General features: G+C 44.7%; 1 protein-coding gene across 2 annotated transcripts in view; it reads right to left on the bottom strand.

The window, feature by feature from the left end:
* Positions 1-23,932, bottom strand: part of PDSS2 (decaprenyl diphosphate synthase subunit 2) — a 216,607-nt gene that overhangs the window by 50,976 nt on the left and 141,699 nt on the right. For both annotated transcript variants that reach the window (XM_083176944.1, XM_083176945.1), the window contains exon 4: positions 18,891-19,089. In XM_083176944.1, the coding sequence (XP_083033070.1) occupies positions 18,891-19,089 (199 nt within the window). The remainder of the gene's footprint in view (positions 1-18,890; positions 19,090-23,932) is intronic.

The raw sequence follows: 23,932 nt of genomic DNA, 5'->3' as shown, positions 1-23,932 counted from the left end.
GCAGATAATGTTCTCCTGGCATCAGCCAAGCTCATCTGACGGCCAAACAGAGGTGTTATGTCACTCCACAGAACATGTCCATAGTTCAGTGTTGGAGTGCTTCATACCACTCCATCTGATACTTGGCATTACACTTGGCGATATGAGGCTTGCATGCAACTGCTCGGCCATAGAAACTTATTCCATTAAAAGCCTGTTGCACAGTTTTTGGGCGTACATTAATGCCAGTGGAATTAGGAACTCTTCTGCTATGGAATAAGCAGAGTGTTGGGGACTTGTACACACAATGTGCCTTAGCAGTCGTTGACCTTGGTCCGCTTCATGGCTGAGGTACTGCTGTTCCTAAACTATTTCACTTTCTAATAATATCACTTTACACTTGAATGTGGAATATCCAGCAGGGATAAAATTTCATGAACCGTCCTTTTGTAAAGGTGGCATCCTATCACAGTATCACGCTTGAAGTCACTGAGCTCTTCAGAATTACCCATCTTGTATCACAAATATTTGCAAATGGAGACTGCATGGCTAGGTGCTTGATTTTATATACCTGTGTCATTGGGTCTGACTGAAACACCTGAATTAATGATTAACATGTGTGGCAAAATACTTTGGTCTATATATTGTATCTGCATGATATATTGCTAATAGTATCAGATGAGTGAACAATATATATAGTATATGGTGAAGTGTACACACAGCCTTAAACAGGTGCACAAAGGGTCTCTGAAGAAAAAAATGTCTCAAAAACATCTGTGGGATATTTATCCAGTGTACCCCACAGACTGTGGCCATAAAGAGGACAATTATCGGTACTTATGTTAGCTGGGCGCCCACTATAGTTAGTACGCTCATACCCCCACTATTTATGTCGGCATGGAGTTTATTTTACATAGTGTGGCGAGCGCAACGAGCCACCGAGTCCGAAGCGTGGCGAGCGCAGCAAGCCCCGCGAGGGGACGTGGAAAACTAAGCAAATAGCTTAGTGGGCGCCCAACTAACATATAAGTACCCAATTATCTTATTCAATAAAAGATATAATTAATTTTGAAAAATATTATTGATTTTCAACATTGTAATATATCAAATAAAGCTCTGTATTTTAATAAGGGTACTAATACTAAAGTTTACTTTTGTGCAAACGCTTATCTGTAACTAAGCCAAGTGGTTAGGAGTACAGTTTTACTCTACAATACACTTCTAATATTTATGCCACAACTCAACTTAAAACTTATGATACCAAAATATGACTAATCTGTGTCAGGTCTTTGTTTTACTAATATGGGCCACAGCAAATAGTGTGTTTAAAAAATAAAAATAAAATAAAATGTCTTTGAAGGCAGCCCTTCATATATACAGCCACAAAATGGGAACAATTTATATAATCTCATTAAATAAAATATTACAAACTATAAAAATAAATACTTAAGAGTTACTGATGAACAGCTATTCAATCGATCATTATGAAAAACCAGGACGACTGCCAGCTACAAATATTTTGAGTCACAATTCCTCAAAAATTAATCTATCCTTACAAATGTAACAGTTTAAATAACATGGTAAAATGAGTCAGGTTTTTTTAGTGTTATTTTTTTATTTTCCCTGCACACTAAGAATATTTTGAGCTCAAACAATTATATAATTGAATGATGGCTAAAGAATTGTATTTATTTTATTACAATAATTAACTCATTATGCAAATCAGGATTTGTGTTGGGTCACAAAAGGCAAGTATTGGGCACTTTGCATATCTACCCAAATTTCATTTCTAGGATTAGGCTAACCTAAATGATGCACTGTTTGGCGGGATCATGTTGATTGTTAAAATATAGTTATGAAATTTGTAAATTAGGTCTGTTGTAAGTCTTTTACAATAGAGGGTTTTTAGTGTCCTTGTACTGCAACTCTCTACGCCATAAAAAGGAAAATGTTCTCAGGTGCTGGACAGTTCATGTTTTCCAGGTATCCTCATGGAATCACAAGTGCAATAATTATTTCCACTTGTGTCAGTGAATGAATACACCTGTGTATTTGCAAGGCGACATGGAAAAAGGTGAACGTCAAAAGCCTGAAAGCATGATCCACATCTTGCACTAATGAGTGTTAATCAATTATGGGTCTGATTTAGAGTCAGTTGTACTTTTGAAGTACAACTGTCTGCGGTAGGCTGCAGGGGATGTCCAGCACAGAGCAAGCTTGTCCCATTTGCGATGTGCCTACAAAAAGGCACATCGCTAAAGTGCAAGAGCTATGCTCCACAGCAAAGCACTCACACATGACCAGTATCCCCATCTGCGCAGCGCCAAGTGCAGGCCACCCGTGTTCATTGTCCCAGCGACTGCGCATGACGTTACACAGCGGCCCACGCCCTCCCCCAGAGGGATCCGGACATGCCTGTGTTTTCCGGGCCGCTCCCAGAAAATGCTCGGCCCTCCCCTCAGCGGTCTGTTGCCAACCTTAAACTGCAATTTTACGAAGATTGCCGTTTAGTGTTTGCACACGGAGATCTGCATCTGAGTCTGAATTAGGCCCCATAAGTATATCTGACTGACATGACTACTTCTCTGGCATTAATAGTCATTTATGACGGCAAAATATCTCTTTGTTGCGTCTTAAAAAGTCAGTAGTCCGGATACATGGTTAGCCTACAGGAGAAGATAAGAATTTATTGTCACATCTATATAAGAGAAGCTTAATCATTATAATGCAATAGGTATTGTTAGCCGTGATATATTAGCTAATAGAATGTTATGACTTAAATTGCAGAAATGTATATTAGTAAACCAAATAGTAGTAAAGTAAAGCTGCCGGTGATTACGTGAGATAAACAAAAATGGAATGTTAAAATAAGCCAACTGTGGTTGACTGTAAACTTAATGCACCAATTTCAAACAAGTATAGCTGGAGGCTACCCCTTCAGCTGCTTTCAAACTTTTTGCTTCTTGAATGTTTAATTTCCTATGCGTGCACTTCAGAGGACATCTGATCCTTCCTATAACTCTGCCTAGTTCTGATTGAATTAAGGGATTTTGTTTCAGTCTTTATCATTCTTGTAATTGAAGACATCAAGCTGAAGGATGTAGCCCTAAATAACCCTATACCTCTCAGTATCGCAGTCTGCCTTTATTTGATAATAAAACTTCCTAAAGACCTATTGTGTTTCAGTTATTCTTCCATGGCCCCTTGATTAACACATTCACTGCTGAAGAGACACAAATAGAACATAAAATCACCTTTTCTTCAATATTAGCTCATGCTATGGGAATTGCTAGATGTAGGAACAGACTTTTAATAATAAACTATTCCTATGTGTTAAAATAAAAAATATGCTTACATAATACAGTAGTCTTTGCATAAATCACATTTATCTGCCATGTAGCCTACCCTTTACTAGGCTGCCCCAAAGACTTGTAATAAAATCAATTGGTAATATTCCTGTAACTAAAACCCTGTAGAAACTAACAGGACAATGTTTCTACAGTGTTAACAGATGTGTTGAGTTATTTCAATAGGGAAAAAGAGGAAAACTAGGTGCCTACCTCCCCCATGTTTTCCCAAATGGTATCAGATAAAACACGGCTCCCAAATCCTGCAGTATTAGATATCGCCTATAGGTCTACAACAAGCTGAAATGAAATGTCATGCCTCATATTGTATTACAGTATATGCAAGAAGCATCACCAGATTATTCTGACGGCTGATACATCATATGGATCAATCACTCACTAGCAAATCTTATGGTTTGTGAAGCGGTCTAAGCTCTGAGGCTGGTACTGGTAATACGAAGAGGAATGTACAAAGACACAGAGTCCTGCTCTAAATGTCAAAGTGATAGAATGAACTTTTAACAATGCATCTAGCTGTGGAGATCCAGCCTTCTTCCTCCCTCTGCTGAAACATGATACACAGCACAGATTCTATTTCTACTTTAAATGAAGTAACCACCACAAGGTTACGTTCTGAGCATTTGCAAAATAAAAACAAAATTATCTCTGCTTTGAAGCGTTAGAAAGAAAACATACAATTTTTTTGGGGCCAGTGACCATTTAAACAGGAATAAAATATTGAACCTACTGTATGGATACAGTTTTAAAGATCTAACCAGACTCCATTGATGAAGCAAAAGGATAAAAACATTACTTGGTAGGGCTTGCCACAGTAATCTCAAACTTTGGGGTAGATTTATTAAGCTTGGTGAAGTGATTTTTATCACTGGCCAATCAGCTCCTACCTGTCATTTTTCAAACCAAGCCTGTAACTTCACAGTTAGGAGCTGATTGGTTTTTATCACCGGCCAATAAGCTGATTGGCCGGTTAGGAGCTGATTGGCCGGTGATAAAAACCAGACACTTTATCACTTCACTGAGCTTAATAAATCTGGCCCTCAATTCCAGTCCAATAGATCATAAGTTTATTCCCATCCCCCAGAGGTAAGTTAGAGGGCAGGGGTAATAGGGCCATGACAGAACATAGGGGACAGGAGAGAGGGGTGACAGGGCCGATACAGAGATGACAGGAACAGTAGGAACAATCAGAAATGCACGGCCAAGAAAGAGATGACTGAGAGAAGATAAAGCCGACATCAAGACATTGGTGGCCGGGCCAGGACAGTGAATTGAGCACTGGTGGGTGGAGCTAACTGGTAGCAACAATCACTATATACAGTATACTGAAACAGATACTATAACCTCCAGTCCCACTCACCGCTAGCTACATGTACTGCAGCTGCTCAAAGCCTGCTCTCAAAAGAGGGGAGTCCTGATGATGACTGCGCAAGGAGTAGAATCCAGAAAGGTAATAGCAGCAGGCTAATGCCCATTTCAGACCGCATTTTTTTACCCGGTATTTTGCCAGTTTTTTACTGTTTCAAAACAGTAATCTGTGCAGGGTGAAAGGTCCAGAGCGAATTTACCGGTTCCAGAATACTGGTATTTCTAAATGGTAAAAAAGCAGGGTCCTACCCGTTTCAGACCCGTTTTTTTTTTTTGCAGTCTGAACATCCACTGTTTCCTATGGGTTAAAATGGGTTCAATGCGAAGGGACAAAAAAACGGCATTGAAATAGCGTTTAAGATATGCGGTGTGAAAGGGGTTTACTTTCAGCCTCCGATGATGCTATAATAGCAGGAAGGGCATTGAATGGCTAGTGGACAATGGAGGAGGTGCTCTTTCAGGGGTGGAGCCCAGCAGTAGTTGACTCCTGCCCACACCCTTTAATTCTGCTCCTGCCCACACCCTTTAATACCGGAGCCCCGGAAGATCTCTTGGCAGCCCTGCATTTATGTAACTCAATTTAAACCATTTAGCACAGTTGGTTGACATACGCCTCAAAATGTAGTCATATTTGTTTTTTTTCCTGGACATGCATAAATTTTAGTTTTATAAAACTCAGGACACTGAGGCGATTTAACAAGCAACATGATTTGGACCATTCTAGTTATATTAAATCATGTCTAAAGAGAGCTGCAAACAATCTTAGAAGGAATGTGTTTGCATTCAACAAGCAAAGTTTTCAAATCAGATCTAAATGTGTATTACACAGACACAAATTGATTTGTGAACAAAATCAGTTAAAGATGGACAGTGTAAATTGACATGGATGTGATCTTCACATCAGACTATTCCTTAAAGGCCATTTGTTTGCATTATTGTAAAAGCCATTTAACAACTGTCAGATAACATTGAAAAAATGGAATGGGAGAGGTCTTTCTGGCAACAAAGACAATTCCTATTTCTAATAAAGTGAATCGAGTGATTATCGACTGCACGTGTGCAGCATCCGCATTGCACATATTTTACTTCAAATGTGAGTGAAAATACAAACACTTAAATCGTAGTGCAGTAGCAGTTTGACTGACAGGAAGCCGACATTTGGGGGGAAATATGCAGTTTTTCTGGGTGTGTTTGAAAAAAGAAAGGCGTTTTTAGGGTGGGTCTCCGACATCAGCGCTCACCAATAGCAGCCTGTTTCAGTCACAGATATTGGAAGCCTCATACTAATAAGACATAAAGAAGACATTAATATATGATATAAGACAGTGATGGCTAACCTTGACACTCCAGCTGCTGTTGAACTACACATCCCAGCATGCACTGCTACAGTTTTACTATTTGGACATGCTAAAACTGATGCAGGACATGCTGGGATGTGTAGTTCAACAACAGCTGGAGTGTCAAGGTTAGCCATCACTGATATAAGGCAGGAGAAATAACTTGTGCTACACACCGCGCTGTTATTCAGGTGTAAATTGAATATATTATCTCGCACTGATCACAATAATACAAGGCACGCCATGTAGCAATTAATTAATAAGCTTTATACATACTTGCCTTCCCTCCCGGAATGGCCGGGAGGGTTCTGCAAAACGGGTCCCCCGGGAAGGGGGGCAAGTCTCCCGCATTTCCCTACAGCCCCGGCTCCCCCTCTCCCCGCGGTCTAAAAACTATGACTTTTGCGGGTCCGCGGGGAGGGGGCGGGGCTAAATGACGCAATTTACTGCATTTTTAGCCCCTCCCACCACCCACGGACCTGCAAATTGAGGCTTCAGCCCATCATGGGGGGCGGGGCTTGATGACATCACCCGTGCCCCGCCCCAAAACGAAGCCTCTACCCGCCCCCTTTCACTCCTCTCCGGGCTTCTCCCGGAAAGGAGTATGCCCAAGTCGGCAAGTATGGCTTTATATAAAAAATAATATTTTTATAATGACAATAGCAATGCAGGTGGGTAAACAACTGAAATTGGTGTATAAATAACAAACATTAAACATAAATTACGTATAGAATATATTACTAAAATATACGGTTAAAACTTAACCTGATGTGCACCTGACTAAAAATCGCTGGCGTCCCAGCTGTAAGTAGGAGGGTAAAAAGGACATTTCCGCTCGATCTCAGTCAAATAACTTGAAACATGCAGTTAGTAGCAGGATGTTAGTAGCATGGGGCCTCAGATCCTCATACACATCAGTATATTGCAGTATGACAACTGCAATATACTGATGTGTACTCATACACCTTAATCACATGCCTTGTATCATTTGTATATATATATATATATATATATTTTTTTTTTTTTGAAACTACTGCAGTTACCTGTCTTTTGTAGTTGTGTTAGTGAATCCCCTGGCAAATTATTGTGTGTGCATGTGTAAGGGGGGGAGGAGGTGTTTGCTGGCAACAGCAGCAGGGGGATTTACGTAGAAATCACACATGACAACATTTGCACTGCATAGCTATACTACACCCGCTTAGGAGTGTCAGAGAAAAGGCCGTTAATTAATATTTTCTCATTAAAGGTAGCACATACTATTGGCTCATACTGACAATACTGTAGATTAAACTCTAATATCGGTATGTACTGAAAAGGAGAGGGCGTTAAAGAACAACAAATGCACTGCCTTCTGGCAACAGTGTGTGATTGCAGGTGCACTGAGCAATCATTCCCCCATGGTATTGTATCCTACCTGGACAGTGCTCTTGTGAGGGGGAGGGGGGGGGGGGGAGTTGGGGTTCAGGGCACATTTGTCACCCTTGATACACCACTGATACTGGCATGGCAGTAACTAGGAGTTGTGTAGTCTCCAAGGCGCAGGGTCCTAGGGCGGCATTATTGTTGTCCCACAGCATGTGGATTGCAGTGTGTCTGCAATTGAATTGCTTCACTGGGTGCCATCTAGTGGCAGCCACAGGGAAAACAACTAGATTCCCCCTTAAATTTTCAATCGGATAATCTGAATTAGGTACAGTAATACCCCTTTTCCATCTGCAAGCCGGGTCACACCCAGGGTTTTGTACCCGGCTACAAACTGGCTTGCAAACCCATTTACACTAGAGACATAATAGCGGGCGGGTGACATCACCGGAAGGTGGGGTCAGGGTAGTGCTGGGAGATGAGTGTGTCTCCCAGCGTCGGCTTTTGCACTGTAGTGAACGGGACCCGGGTCGCATCGACCCCGGTTACACTACACAATGACCCAGGTTGATCACGTTTTTAACCCTGGTCGCTACCTGGGTAGAAATGCCGGGTCTCATGACCTGGGTTATTTCTACAGGGTCCGTTTCCACCTGCCGGGTTTTGCGCGCTCCTGTGCAAAGACCCGGGGTATTTAGGCTAGTGGATAAGGGGTATTAGTTTGCTTCATCAAAAACTCTCCCTGCTCTGATGTCTGCCCAGCTCAATTGAAGAGAGTATTGTATTAATTTGACTTACATTTTTGAGCACTGATTTAAGCTAATTATTTATGTCTGTTAGAATCTTCCATTGCTGGTACAGAACTAATTAGAACTCCAACAAATCTGCTTAATGATATTCATGATACTTTTTTGGCTCCAACATACATTTTTATTGCAGTGTCAATATAGTGACTACAGTACCTTGTCACATTTCACATTGCATGCACACAATTGATAAGTAATCTAGAAATTAGTATATACAGTATAAGGGATTCCTACAAAAGTTCCACATTTCTTTTTCATTATTCATCAGTTAAAATAATTGTCAGCAGTAGTTACACTAAACGGAAGGCATTTCCAGACTCCCATCCTTCCCACATCATAACCAGATCCCCAAGTGCTTGCATCTCGGCTAATTGGAAAGCCCTGGATGAGTCAATTACCGTATATACTCGAGTATAAGCCGAGGCACCTAATTTCAGAACAAAAAAACTGGGAAAACTTATTGACTCAAGTGAGACCCTCACTCGAGTATAAGCCGAGGGGGGCTTTTTCAGCTTAAAAAATGTTCTGAAAAAGTAGGCTTATACTCGAGTATATATGGTAACCATAGTAGATTATTGGATACCAGCCTATAGTTGCATATACATATTTTTTTAATGCTTACGTTTTTTTTTATAGTGAAAAAGACGCATGCATATTGCCGTGGCTCTCTGACCTTTATTGTTATGTGTAAAAGAACATCGTAAACTTTATTGACCACTTACATTTTACAAAACATCCTTATTTGAAATACTTATGATGTCTACTTTTTTTGTTTTGGATCTATACTGCATACTTTCCCAGACATTCTGTGAGACTGAACAATTTTAGTGATCTCTCCTAGAGTTCCAGAAGAGTAGATTTCTGTAGAATTGCACAGGTAAGTGAGCAGAGCCATTAAGTGATTTGTTATGAATGAAACCCTCATGGCTACACCTTACAAAATTTATTAAATAATGCTATTTTTTTTCACAGATGGAGACAACCAACAAGATGGAGCCAAAGGCAAGCAGAAGGGCAACATGTGGCATAGGATTATTCAGTCTTGACTTGTGAGTATTCCAGCAAGCACTCCTGCTGGGTGTCCTGTGAAGTCCTGCCTGTGTCAGGCAACCATTGCTGCAGTCTATAAGACCCTGTATGAACACAGACACTGTCTGACAGAGAGAAGTGCTGGTTTTTCCACCTTCAGTATTTCAGCTGATCCCTGTTAGAGTTTAGTTGTGTGGAGTATATGTCCTCTCTTATTAGGGGTTTTGCCATCCAGCTTCACACAGGTTATATATTATTTATTATTAACATCTTCATGCATTGTTGCATTTATGCCAATAGCCAGGACATGCTGGGTTTACATCCTGCTGTGTCTCTGTAGTTACAAGTGTGGGTGTGAGGATTTATTTATTTTCATAACATCTTCTTGCATGGTTGCATTCCTGGGAGTTCAGGGAAGGATTGCTCATATATACTTCCACTCAACTCACTAGAGTTTCTGACTACTTGTTATAATATGTACCACTGTCGTTTTGTTTGTTTGTTTCCACGGGTTTTAGTCAGTTAGCCTTTTGTCCGTCTCCCAATCTCGGTTGATGTATTGTCCTACATAAGACCTGGGATCATCGGGTTTGGAGCAGGCCTAACTTGCTCCTTCGGAAGCAGCTGCTATAGGTTAAGTCTAGCACTGCATGTATCAATCGACCACTGGGAGAGACAACAGAGTCAGGTGTGGTGCGTGGTCAGTCTCCTTCCATATTTTGCACACGGGGACTCCCAGAGCCCTAACATTATAACCGGCTAACAAAAAGATTTCTGGAGCTGACTCCAGTACAGCCTTGTCCAGTCCAGTCTGGTCTTAGTCCATTTTGCCTTTTTTGCCATAGTTTGCCTTGTTTCGTTTGCGTTTTCAGTGCATGATTATGCAAGCTCTGCAGGAGTCCGTGGTGGTCTTAAACATGGCTTTCAATGCCTTAAAACCTTAGCGGTTAGAGGTTCTGCAGCAGTCCCTACTGCAGTTGCAAAAAGTTTTAACCAATGTTTTTCTGATCCTCTCAGAGGTTGGTGGGGTTCATTCAGCCCCTAATGCGACCATGTCTAAGACATTATTAGATATTGAGTCTCCAGGCCAGGAGGCCCAGAAGAGTGGGTATCTGCAGCCCAAGTTCTCCTTAGAGGAGCGAAAGCGGCGCAGAGACCAAAACCTGCACCTACTGTATATTGTGGGGGTTCATGCCACTATATTCAGACCTGTGAGTTGCGCAGGCCAAAATGTGGTGACAATTCCTGTCTTCTGGCCAAACTGTCAGATTTCAAAACCTACAGTACTCCTGTCTTTACTGTGGCAGAGGTACTTGTCCCGGAGCCCACACAAAAAAGCACTCTGAGCTATAATTGGGGTCCAAGGATTAGGGAGCCCAATTATAGATTCAGGAATGAAAGGAGGATGTTTCCCTTATCTTTCTCCTTTCCTGTAAAATCAGAGCTGCAAACCCAAGTTGGGGAGTCTCAGGTGTCAGTCCCAGAAGTGGTCTGGAGTGGCACAGCCCCAGGAGGGGTTCCAGAAGCCATAGCCCTGACTGGGGGCCCAAAGGCCGCAGCCCTGAGTGGGGGCCAAAAGGCCGCAGCCTTGAGTGGGGGACCAAAGGCCGCAGCCTTGAGTGGGGGACCAAAGGCCGCAGCCCCGAGTGGGGGACCAAAGGCCGCAGCCCTGAGTGGGGGACCAAAGGCCGCAGCCCCGAGTGGGGGACCAAAGGCCGCAGCCCTGAGTGGGGGACCAAAGGCCGCAGCCCCGAGTGGGGGACCAAAGGCCGCAGCCCCGAGTGGGGGACCAAAGGCCGCAGCCCTGAGTGGGGGACCAAAGGCCGCAGCCCCGAGTGGGGGCCAAAAGGCTGCAGACTCGAGTGGGGGACCAAAGGCCGCAGCCCGAGTGGGGGCCCAAGGGCCGCAGCCCCAAGTGGGGGCCCAAGGGCCGCAGCCCCGAGTGGGGCCCAAGGGCCGCAGCCCCAAGTGGGGGCCCAAGGGCCGCAGCCCCAAGTGGGGGCCCAAGGGCCTGCTCCACCCCAGAAGGGAGTTCTGTCTGTTTGGCCTCAGAGAGGGACTCAAGCAGTGTCGTCTCATAAGGGTAATTCAGTCATGTTAAGCCAGAATGGGTCTCAGGTGGCATAGCCCCAAGTGGGGTCCCAGAAGCCATTACCCTTGGAAGGATCTCGAGAGGCACTGCCTCAGGAGGGGTTCCAGAAGCCATAGCACCAGGAAGGGACTCGAGAGGCACAGCTCCAAGAGGGGTCCCAAAGGCTGCAGCCCCTAGTGGGGGCCCAAAGGCCTGCTCTGCCACAGAAGGGGGTTCTGTCTGTTTGGCCTCAGAGAGGTACTCCAGCCATGTTGTCTCAAGGGGACTTCAGTCATGTTGCCCCAAAAGGGGTCACAGAAGCTATATCCCTCCAGGATGACACTCAGAAGGCAAAGCCTCAGCCCCAAAGGCCACAGCTTCAGCCGAGGTCCCAAACCGAGGTCCCTCCGCCGGCGTCCCAAAAGCCCCTGCCTCCGCCGGCATCCCAAAGGCCCCTGCCAGCGTCCCAAAGGCCCCTGCCAGAGTCCCAAAGGCCCCTGCCAGCGTCCCAAAGGCCCCTGCCTCCGCCGGGGTCCCAAAGGCCACTGCCTCCGCCGGGGTCCCAAAGGCCACTGCCTCCGCCGGGGTCCCAAAGGCCACTGCCTCCGCCCCTAAGGCCACTGCCTCCACCCCTAAGGCCACTGCCTCTGCCAGGGTACCTAAGGCCACTGCCTCCGCCCCTAAGGCCATTGTCTCTGCCCCTAAGGCCACTGCCTCCGCCGGGGTCCCAAAGGCCACTGCCTCCGCCGGGGTCCCAAAGGCCACTGCCTCCGCCGGGGTCCCAAAGGCCACTGCCTCCGCCGGGGTCCCAAAGGCCACTGCCTCCGCCGGGGTCCCAAAGGCCACTGCCTCCGCCGGGGTCCCAAAGGCCACTGCCTCCGCCGGGGTCCCAAAGGCCACTGCCTCCGCCGGGGTCCCAAAGGCCACTGCCTCCACCCCTAAGGCCACTGCCTCCACCCCTAAGGCCACTGCCTCCACCCCTAAGGCCACTGCCTCCACCCCTAAGGCCACTGCCTCCACCAGGGTACCTAAGGCCACTGCCTCCGCCCCTAAGGCCATTGTCTCTGCCCCTAAGGCCAATGCCTCTGCCAGGGTCCCTAAGGCCACTGCCTCTGCCGAGGTCCCTAAGGCCACTGCCTCTGCCGAGGTCCCTAAGGCCACTGCCTCTGCCAGGGTCCCTAAGGCCACTGCCTCTGCCGGGGTCCCTAAGGCCACTGCCTCCACCCCTAAGGCCACTGGCCACTGCCTCCGGCGGGGTCCCAAAGGCCACTGCCTCCACCCCTAAGGACACTGCCTTCGCCCCTAAGGCCACTGCCTCTTCCAGGGTCCCAAAGGCCACTGCCTCCGCCGGGGTCCCAAAGGTCACTGCCTCCGCCAGGGTCCCAAAGGTCACTGCCTCTGCCAGGGTCCCAAAGGTCACTGCCTCTGCCAGGGTCCCTAAGGCCACTGCCTCTGCCGGGGTCGTGAGGCCACTGCCTTCAACAGGGTCCCAAAGGCCACTGCCTCCACCCCTAAGGCCACTGCATCCGGCGGGGTCCCAAAGGCCACTGCCTCCACCCCTAAGGCCACTGCCTCCGCCCCTAAGGCCACTGCCTCCGCCCCTAAGGCCACTGCCTCCACCCCTAAGGCCTCTGGCGGGGTCCCTAAGGCCACTGCCTCTGCCGGGGTCCCAAAGGCCACTGCCTCTGCCGGGGTCCCAAAGGCCACTGCCTCTGCCGGGGTCCCAAAGGCCACTGCCTCTGCCGGGGTCCCAAAGGCCACTGCCTCTGCCGGGGTCCCAAAGGCCACTGCCTCTGCCGGGGTCCCAAAGGCCACTGCCTCTGCCGGGGTCCCAAAGGCCACTGCCTCTGCCGGGGTACCTAAGGCCACTGCCTCTGCCGGGGTCCCTAAGGCCACTGCCTCTGCCGGGGTCCCTAAGGCCACTGCCTCTGCCGGGGTCCCTAAGGCCACTGCCTCTGCCGGGGTCCCTAAGGCCACTGCCTCTGCCGGGGTCCCTAAGGCCACTGCCTCTGCCGGGGTCCCTAAGGCCACTGCCTCTGCCGGGGTCCCTAAGGCCACTGCCTCTGCCGGGGTCCCTAAGGCCACTGCCTCCACTAGGGTCAAAAAGGTCACTGCCTCTGCCCCTAAGGCCACTGCCGGGGTCCCAAAGGCCACTGCCTCCACCCCTAAGGACACTGCCTTCGCCCCTAAGGCCACTGCCTCTTCCAGGGTCCCTAACGCCACTGCCTCCGCCCCTAAGGCCACTGCCCCTGTCCCTAAGGCCACTGCCTCTGCCCCTAAGGCCACTGCCTTTGCCAGGGTCCCAAAAGCCACTGCCTCCGCCGTGGTCCCAAAAGCCACTACCTCCACCGGGGTCCCAAAAGCCACTGCCTCCACCGGGGTCCCAAAGGCCACTGTCCCAGGAGGGGTCCTGAAGGTCAAAACCCCAGGAGGGGTCCCAAAGGTCACAACCCCAGGAAGGGTCCTCAAGGCCAGTACCTTAAAAAGGGTCCCGAAGACCACTGCCCCAGGAGGGGTGCTGAAGGTCATAGCCCCAGAAGAGATCTTGAAAGCCATAACTCCTAAGGGGGGTCCTAAAAGTCACAGCCTCAGGAGAGGGTTCCAGTGACTTTACCTCTGGGAAACACTCCAGCCAGTCAACGTACAACTCCAAGTCCATAGTCATTGCCGCTGGATGTGCTCAACTATCTTCTCCCTAGAGAAGTTCTCCTAAAGTTCCAAGGGGAACGGAGCCAATCTAAGGTCTTTTCTCAGATTCTGAAGTTGATGAGATTCCTAATGTGTCTAGGCATTCAGGTAAGAAAGGGAAGAATCATCTGGTTGCTCGACCTATATTTTTTGATGATTATTTTGAACCAGAGATCTCTTCCTTTCCTGGTGTCTCCAAGCGGGCACAACAGAAAAAGATGTATATTCAAGAGGAAAAATGGGAAGATTTCGCTAATATATATACAATAAATTCCAATGCACCATGGAGGGGATCACATTTATAGCAAAAGACTGGAGACTGCTTCAAACTATTGTATCAAAAAACTATTTAATTAACATATAAAGTATACATATGTATAGCTATTTAGGGTGGCCACCTAAAAAATTAAACATGTATATTAGCATATGCTATAATAACAATGTGCACATAAAAACAAGCTAAATATTTAGCTCTGGATAAAAAAGGGGGTGATGATAATATTCACTCTGAATTTACATAAAAACTGCTGGCAAGCAAGAAGTTGGCTAGTAAGCAGGGCTTTTTCAAAGAAGGGCGAAACATGTTAGAAGCCAGCCATCCAGCTTACTAGCCAACTTCTTGCTTGCCAGCCGAATACTGGGCGATTACCATCTGATATATCACTCCATCCTTATCGCCGTGCGTGGAACGGTACATCCGCCAGCCCCTGTCCATTGTGCAGAGTGGAGAACGCCAGCAGGAACCGACACAAGCACCCGTGAGTGAAAGTCACGGTGGTGCACTGCAGGACCCTAACATCTCCGGCAGCGTGGGTGAGAGATGCGCGTACCGGCCATTACATCCAGGTCCGCACAGTCATTCTCCTCAGGTGGGACACTCCACCAAACAAACACCGCACAGGACTTTTTACCATCTGGCAGCACAGGTGATGTATGCGCGCACTGTGCTATGATCCATTGCTCCTGAAAAGGACATTGTTACTACCAGCATTCTACTAAAACATCCCCAGTATGGGTCTGACACTAAACCCAGTCGACACAGTGTCAACATATGCAAGATTGCTAGTTTTTATGTAAATTCAGAGTTAATATTATCATCACCCCCTTTTTTATCCAGAGCTAAATATTTAGCTTGTTTTTATGTGCACATTGTTATTATAGCATATGCTAATATATATGTTTAATTTTTTAGGTGGCCACCCTAAATAGCTATACATATGTATACTTTATATGTTAATTAAATTGTTTTTTGATACAATAGTTTGAAGCAGTCTCCAGTCTTTTGCTATAAATGTGATCCCCTCCATGGTGCATTGGAATTTATTGTATATATATATTAGCGCAATCTTCCCATTTTTCCTCTTGAATATACATTTTGCTGTACAAGTTTGTGGTCTAGGCCATAGACTTGATACATATTTTGCACTGACACTAGTGCAATTTTTGAAGATTGCTGCTCATTTTTTCATAGAAAAACCTTTTTCCTTATAAGTGTCCATTCATTTTTAAGGGATATTAGCGCCCAAGTCCACCTCCGTTTTTGCTGGTCTTGTTGTGTCCAGTGTCCACCGTTAAGGCTGCAGCTTGTTTGCAGCCACAGCTTGTTTCTGTTTGTTTTTGTTGTTAGTACCTGCATGCCAGGGTTTCGTATGTATCCATGTTGTGGAAAACCTGGTATTGGGGTCCCTTGAACCCTCTTTAAGAAGGGGTACTGTTACAAGCCGCCTCTGGTGGGCCGGTGTTATCCATATTCTGTTTGCAGTTTATATGTTTCCCCCGGATCAGTACTCTAATCCACCTTGCCTGGGTTTTCATGCACACCTTGTTCTTGGGTGTGGCTGCCTGCTAAGCCTCTGGGTATTTAGGTATTCTCTCAACTTTGAGAACCTGCCAGTTATAGTCCTGTTTAAGTCTTGTCAGAGTTTTGTTTAAGCCTTGTCTGAATCTGGTTAAAGCCTTGTCCTGAGTATTCCAGCAAGCACTCCTGCCGGGTGTCCTGTGAAGTCCTGCCTGTGTCAGGGAATCATTGTTGCAGTCTATGAGACCCTGTATGAACACAGACACCGTCTGACAGAGATAAGTGCTGGTTTTTCCACCTTCAGTATTTCAGCTAATCCCTGTTAGAGTTTAGCTGTGTGGAGTATGTTTATTATTAACATCTTCATGCATTGTTGCATTTATGCCAATAGCCAGGACATGCTGTATTTACATCCTGCTGTGTCCCTGTAGTTACAAGTGTGGGTGTGAGGAGTTATTTATTTGCATAACATCTTCTTGCATGGTTGCATTCCTGGGAGTTCAGTGGAGGATTGCTCCCATATACATTTACTCAAATCACTGGTGTTTCTGACCACTTGTTATAATATGTACCACTGTCTGGTTGTTTGTCTCCATGGGTTTTAGTCAGTTAGCCTTTTGTCTGTCTCCCAATCTCGGTTGACGCATTGTCCTACATAAGACCTGGGGACATCGGGGTTTGAGTGGGCTTAACTCGCTCCTTCAGATGTGGCTGCTATAGGTGAAGTCTAGCACTGCATGCATTAATCGACCACTGGGAGAGACAACAGAGTCAGGTGTGGTGCGTGGTCAGTCTCCTTCCGTATTTGCACACGGGGACTCCCCAGAGTCCTAACAGGAGATCGTGCATTTGCCCGCTTCTCCACGTTATGCAGGAGAAGCGAGACACGTTATAGGGTAGATTAATACATCTGACCCACTATGCCTGAAAAAAATTCATAAAGTTATGAAAAGAAATGTTGTATAGCAGCTGACTGTACACAAGCTGTTGTTTTCTGAATTTCCCAGAAAGAAATATCATTTAAGCAGAAGAGCATCATGAGAAAAAAAACAACATATAAATTAAAAACTCAAAAACTTAATCTAAAAAATGACATGGAAAATATGAACATTCCTTACTGAATCCAAAAATCCATTGTTATTCCAATACACTACAACTTTCACCACCTACCAGTAGGTGACAAAAAAAAAGGCTTAATACCAGTCCAACCCTGTTAATTTAATGTCTGTTTCTAATTGAATAGTGTATTCGTGAAAAAACACATGAAAGCGAACTCAGCATTTTTTGTCCAAAACAAAGGAATTAGATAGTACAAAAAAATGTCTCTAGTAACAGTGTATTCCAAAAATCTACTGGTAGGTTATTTGGCTTCCTTCAAAATTAACTAGAATATGTGTGCGTGTACATGTTGTAGGGAATATAGTTTGTAAACACTGGGGCATTCACTGACGTGAATGTTCAAATATTCTCAGTAAAGCGCTGTAGAATATGTGTGCGCTATATAAGAAACTGTTCATAAATAAATAAACAGTTTTAAAGTCCTTTTTGCAGCCAATTAGATTTCCCCCAAAGACTTTTTTTATTCTTATTAGCTTTGGATTAAAAATTTGCATGCAAGTGCAACAAGACGAGAGCAATTAAAAGAATTCTGAACATGTTATTTGTCTTATTTAAAAGAAAAAAAAAAATAAGTATTGCCTGAGGCAATTGTTTTATCTAATTAATATATACAGTAAAAAGGCCTCAGGGAAAATAGCTGACTTTACTAATTTTAACACTGACAGTTACAAAATAGCTTTTCTTTTCATTTATGGCTTACAATTTTCACAATTAATTGCTAGTCCCAAGAGTGGAATTGTGAGGAATGAATCACAGAGAGCATGATATAATCCTGGAGGAGTATTCACAGTTGTGGAGTAGTATTAGATTCAACTTTGACCTGGAAAAAGGGGAGGATGGAAGTAATGCCAAGCAATTTATTTATAACAGTTATTTATTCATATACCACATTATTATTATCTTTTATTTATATGGTGGCACAAGGGTTCGCCAGAGCCTATCAGAGTATAATTGTAATATTTAGGATATACAGTATATAACGGTTCATCCCAAGTAACTATATAAACATCAATACACGTCAGTGAAAAATTGCCTTAAGTTACTAAATTATCATACAAACAAATTAGTGTTTGAACAGAGTTTGTTAGGAGTAAATATTTTAAGTACAATGATTTCCACATGCATCTCCATACAAAAATATAGAATAGCGTTCAGGCTAGGCTGTTTTAAAGCCCTGCCCAATTTTTAAACAGCAAAGTGTGCCTGGCCCCTGTAGCAGCGCCTGCTATACCAGCCTGCTGAGCCATCACCACCGCTGCATAAATAGATGCCATGCGTATGCGTGCAGCATCTATTCACAATAACCAGAGACCTTGGGGGAAAGCCAGGCACCTCCATAGGTGGCGGGCATGCCCCATCAGTGATGGCAGCAGCAGGGCATCTATAATATTGGCTGTCCTGGCCCCCGTAACCCTGAACCCTGTCTGCTGTGATTCTAGCGGATCACTATAGAATGTGCAAATAACTCAATAACAGATCTACGATACACCAAAGATACTAATTTGAATCTGAGAACCGGTTACATGAGATATTTTATGTGAAACTGGATAGACTTGACTGCTCAGGAGCGTTGAGCCTTAAGTGAGCCTTGGCCTAGAGAGAACACTATAAGGGGATGGAGAGGGGGCAGTGATGACCTACATTTCTAAAAATAGAGGCATCGTTGCAAGGCAGGGGTGGAGGATCTCCATCAGATTTACCTGGCCTCTTGGTAGCCCCTGCTTGGTGTTGGAGAAGATCCGGAAACAGATTGGATCAATTATGCATGCATGAGGCATAACACCTCTGGATGCATTAAAATATTAGTGATATCCCTACTGCTTCTAAGTAAATAGCAGCGATAGCAAATTCATCATCATCTGAATAAGGTCCTTAGTTTGTAAACAAAATGGACAATCAGTAAGGAGCTTTAATTTTTATGTTAATGGCATGGTCTATACATGTAGTACACATTCTGAAATACTGTACCTTTGTGTTTTGTAGATGTGCAAGCCCAGTGCAAGCATTTGCAAGTAGAAAGTCCCCACTCAAAATAGCCATTTTGTTTCCAAATTGCATGTCCTTAATTGGGCCATCGCAACTCTTCAGCTCTTCAATATTGACAATCCCACGGTGCACTAGGAAAGCTGTGTGGATCAGTTCTGTAATTTCAGCCAGATTTCTCTGGCTTTAAAGAAAAGAAAATTAGAAAAAACTGTACTATATTATGCAGTCTTATTACCTATAAAGCAATGTGGTCAAAAAGTCTGCATACATATGGAAAATTTCCATACATACAGTACATAACAAAAATATATGCTTTTATTAAAACATAAGTTTAGTCACAAAGAGCAGATAAATACTATTCAATCTTTGATTCCGATTGTCGGAACGTTCTGACAGTGGGAATCCTGGCCTGTTTTCTGACTCAACATTTTCTTGAGAGGCGGAATTCAATGTTCTGCCTGTCAAGTGGAGAAAACGTGGATTATAGAGAAACGGCCGTAAATTCAACAATAAATGGTAGTTTTACAGTACGTCAAAACAGATCCGATCAGATCTGTTTTGTCGAGAATAGCCTTCAATGCTGTTGGAAACGTAAGCATTGAATACCACAGACCAGGAGGTCCACTCCCTCATCCTATTGACTCTGACATCCACCTGCTCCCTGGGACCCCTTCCACTCTTGCCTCCTCCACTCAACCTTCCCCTCTGTGTGCTCTCGTCTTGCTCACCTCTTCAACATATCACTCTTTCCCAGCACCTTTAACCTGCCATTCAATGTGCTCTTGTCTCACCTGTTCCTATAAAAAACAACTTTGACCCTTCCTTACCTACTAGCTACCACCCAAACTCTCTTCTCCCCTTTGCCATCAAACTAGTTGCTGTAAAGAGTCATCTCACCAGCTACCTTTCTGACAAGTGGATCCTCTTCAGTCTTCGCCCACTCCACTCCACTGAAACTGTTGTGGGCAAAGTTACCTGCTTATAGCCTAGTCAAGGGGTCACATCTTACTGCTTATCCTACTGGATCTTTATGCTGCTTTATTATACTGTAGATCATCTTCTCCTACTCTACACCATACAGATTATTGGCCTCTCTAGTACTGCTCTAGCTTAATTCATCTCTTACCCCACTAACCACTCTTCTTTGTGTCTGTCTTTGACTCTACCTCACCAGCTTCCATCCTGATTGTCGGAGACCCCCAGGGATCTGTCCTAGGCCCCTTTCTCCCTGTACACCTCTTCCTTGGGTGAGTTCATAAGCTCCTTTGGCTTTTGATACCACCTCTATACCACAACTTAAAATGATACCTCTCCTCTAATGACCTCTCTCTCTCTCTTTGTCCTCTCTCAAGTATCCATCTGCCTCTCTGCCATCCCCTCCTGGATGTCGGAGTGCTCTCAAAAGTTCATACATCCAAAGCCTCCAGACCAACCCCCTCCCACCACCAATATCTTCATCACTGTTGACAACCCCATCATCTCCCCCATTCCCCAAATGTGCTGCTTGGGTATTACTCCTATTCAAATCCCTGGCTCATTCCTGAATTGTGCAGTTTCTCTCCCAGAGTGTATCTAAATGTATTATTCACTCACTGTTCATCTCACAGGTGGACTACTGCAACAGTCTCCTCACTAGTCCTTCCGTGCTACCATCTAGCCCCCCTCCACTCATTCCTAAACTGTGCAGCTAGAAACCTGCTGCTTCATTCTGGCCAACCCCTTTAAGAAAATTTGCACTGGCTCCCCTCTATAACACCACTGCTCCCTACATCTACAACTTCATTTCCCTACACACTCCCTCCCGCACTGCCAACCAATGACCACTGCCTCTTCTCTACCCTGGTCACTGCATCCCATGTGCACATCCAAGATTTTGCCTGCACTGACCCCCTTAACTCTCCTTACCTTTCACAGCTTCAAATAGTCATTGAAAACCACCTGTTCATCAAAGCATAGCCTTCTTCATAACCTAATACCGAGGCAGCTTTCACTACATCTCTTATCAGGTCTCAGTCAGCCCTCCAATGCTCACTTTCTGCCTTCAGGCCTCCTTGCCTGCACCCCATGTCATCTGTCAGTTTCCCCCTCCCTCTAGACTGTAAGCTCCTTTGAGCAGTACCCTTTACCTTGTTATCACAGCGCTCTTTAATTACAGCTCTCTCTTACACAACAACCATCTATAACCGCATTTCTTAATGCATGCAATCATTCATCTGTACTAACAACAACAACCTGTCTCCGGTAGTACGTATACAACTTCCCTAGATCTGGGCTGTACTGTATTGTGTAATGAGAATTGCGGTGCTAATTGTTACTTGTTTATTCTTCATTTAACCACTTGAGTGGTATGCCCGGAATTTTCTCAGGCTCAGCTGTGCAGCATACCACTAAAATAAAGGTGTGCACCAATGGTGTCCAGGTGTGCACCACTGGCGCATCACCTGTCCGGGCATCCCCCCCCCCCCCAGTGGCCACACTGATGTCCCCTCCCTTCCCCTCACCTCTCAGCTCCGGTGATTGTACGCCGGAGCTCCCCTGCCCCCGCCGTCATTAGTTCTATTGATTGACAGGCAGCATTCTCGGGATGTTCGGGGTGGCTCGGGGGACTCGGGAGAGTTCAGGCACCTGAGTCCTCCCGAGCCGCCGCGAAACATCCCCAAGCCTGCCGCCTATCTGATGACTGACTTGGGCAGCGACGGCACGGGAGCTCCGGTGTACTAACGCCGGAGCAAAGGTGAGGGGAGGGGGGGAGATTGGTGGTGGCGGCGGCTTCTTATGATCGGTGGTGGGTTTTGCTGGGGCAGGACAAACCTGGGAGTCCAGATAATACATACCGTATATACTCGAGTATAAGTCGACCCGAATATAAGCCGAGGCACCTAATTTTACAACAAAAAACTGGGAAAACTTATTGACTCAAGTGGGAACCTCACTCGAGTATAAGCCGTGGGGGGCTTTTTCAGCATAAAAAATGTTCTGAAAAAGTAGGCTTATACTCGAGTATATATGGTAAGTACCAAAAGTTATTTTAACTTAGTAAATTCACTTTAATATTAATCTTTACATTTTGGAAATAAAGTCTCAATGTAAGTGACGTCTTTAACCTAGGATCACAAAATATATTTCATACCCAATTCACAATTTTTTTTATGCACCTCTACCTGCAGGTGCGTCACTTTCTCTTAAACAAGGTCATCTCCCTTCTCTAGGTCCTTATTGCAGGAAGATTGTCTAAACTCTCTTTTTTAAATCTTACTCTGTGAGGTTGTATTCTTCTCAATGACAACAATTTATGGGCTTGATTGTGGTTCTAATTTATAGTTAGGAAATTAATAAGGAGATACAGGTCGAATGAGGCGCTGTAGTACACATTGAAAAAAACTGACCTCTAATATCTACCTCTATATCAAATATTAAAATCATACCCATAGATAGAGCAATGTTATGTGCACACTGGAAAACAATGGTCAGAGGGCAAAACTGTGAATGCTTAAATATAACTCTTCTGTGATTCACTAAGCATTGCGTAATGTGACAGTATCACTTTATCCACCGGGTAAGAAAAACAAGGTAATTCCCCTGCAGCATGCATAAAATAAAGGGAATATATTTTTTAAGAAATAAACTACAGGTAAGATCTCTTGGTAATGCCATTACAATATAGTTTCTTGTTCTCCTGTATAGTATATATCCATTTTCCCTTTGGAGTTGAAACTCAGACAGGAACATGCAGCACAATACCACAGGACTTGGAGTTATTATCTTAAACAGACTGTAATGTGATAGTAAAGCATGGTGTGCATTGACTCCAATATAAAAAATCAAACTTCTTTTACTATACATATTTTATATTAATGTTATTATTAATTATTGCCACAGCACCCACAAGTCCATATATTTTTGGTTGTAGTGTTTTTCATGTTACATGTTTACATGTATGCTAGAATGAATGATACACTATTTTTAAATGGCTGCGGGGGGTTCCTTAGTCACTGCTTTCTGTGATTGGCAGGTTACATAGACAACCTGAGCAACTATGTAAGGTTGTACTGGCTAAAGATCTACTAATTGAAGGTATCATTATGCTGCAAAAGTGCCGCTGGTCAGACCTTTGGCCATTCTCATTAGAAAAGACTACTACTGGTTTAGACAGAATCCACAATGTCCAGCATTTACTTTGTTATTGCTCCCTTTCATTCTGCCCAAACTGTTTCCTCTTTTCGAAATGCATAAACGCCTTCAACTGCCCAGAACCAAACACCTCAGTGGGGCCTGCTGCAGCAAACCCAACAGGGAAAGATGAACGGACACTGCCCCAATCAGAAAGCATCCTATCATCCTGGAATTATTATTTGCAACCACAATTGGGCTTGAACCAGGTTTAAAAGTGGATCTGCCAATGGGTCTTCTTTTGTCAGACAGCACTCACTACAACAAGAACAGTTTGGCTTGTCTACATGTTAGTGATGGGATATTCTAGCTCACCAGATAGTGCTATGTGGCAGCCCCTCAAAAAATACGTAAATACGGTATCCTCACACATAAAGCATAGGATACTAACTAAAGGGATAAATGAGAGAATAATACAGGGGCTGATTCTGCCTGGAGTGGTCTAGAGCGCTAGGTCATGAACAAATTACCAAAATAAAAGCTCATGTTTTGCATTGGTGCAAGAATTTCCTAAACAGAGTGTGAAGTCACGAGAGACCTCAAAATAACTTGGTACACCGTATACTACACCAGGAGTTATATGGATAGAACTGTAATGAAATCACTTAAATACCTTATATGACATACGGTAAAGAAAAAACTATTTAACCTTCAGCAGTAGCGGCCATGATGGAGCCTTACAGCTCAAGAGGCATTATTGTTTCCACAATCCACTATTACAAACATTTTCTGTACACATTATGTAAATGTTCCTGACTAAATGCCCAATATGCATCCTATATTCAGAGTGCTATAAGGACATGCTATTATTTTTCAGAAAATCCTACTAAGACACACACAAAAAAAAGTCTCTT

The sequence above is a fragment of the Crinia signifera genome, chromosome 3, assembly GCF_055691185.1.
Source record: "Crinia signifera chromosome 3, ASM5569118v1, whole genome shotgun sequence".
Classification (NCBI taxonomy): Eukaryota; Metazoa; Chordata; class Amphibia; order Anura; family Myobatrachidae; genus Crinia; species Crinia signifera.
Note: the sequence above shows the minus strand (reverse complement) of the source record. Positions and strands in the feature narration are given on the sequence as shown.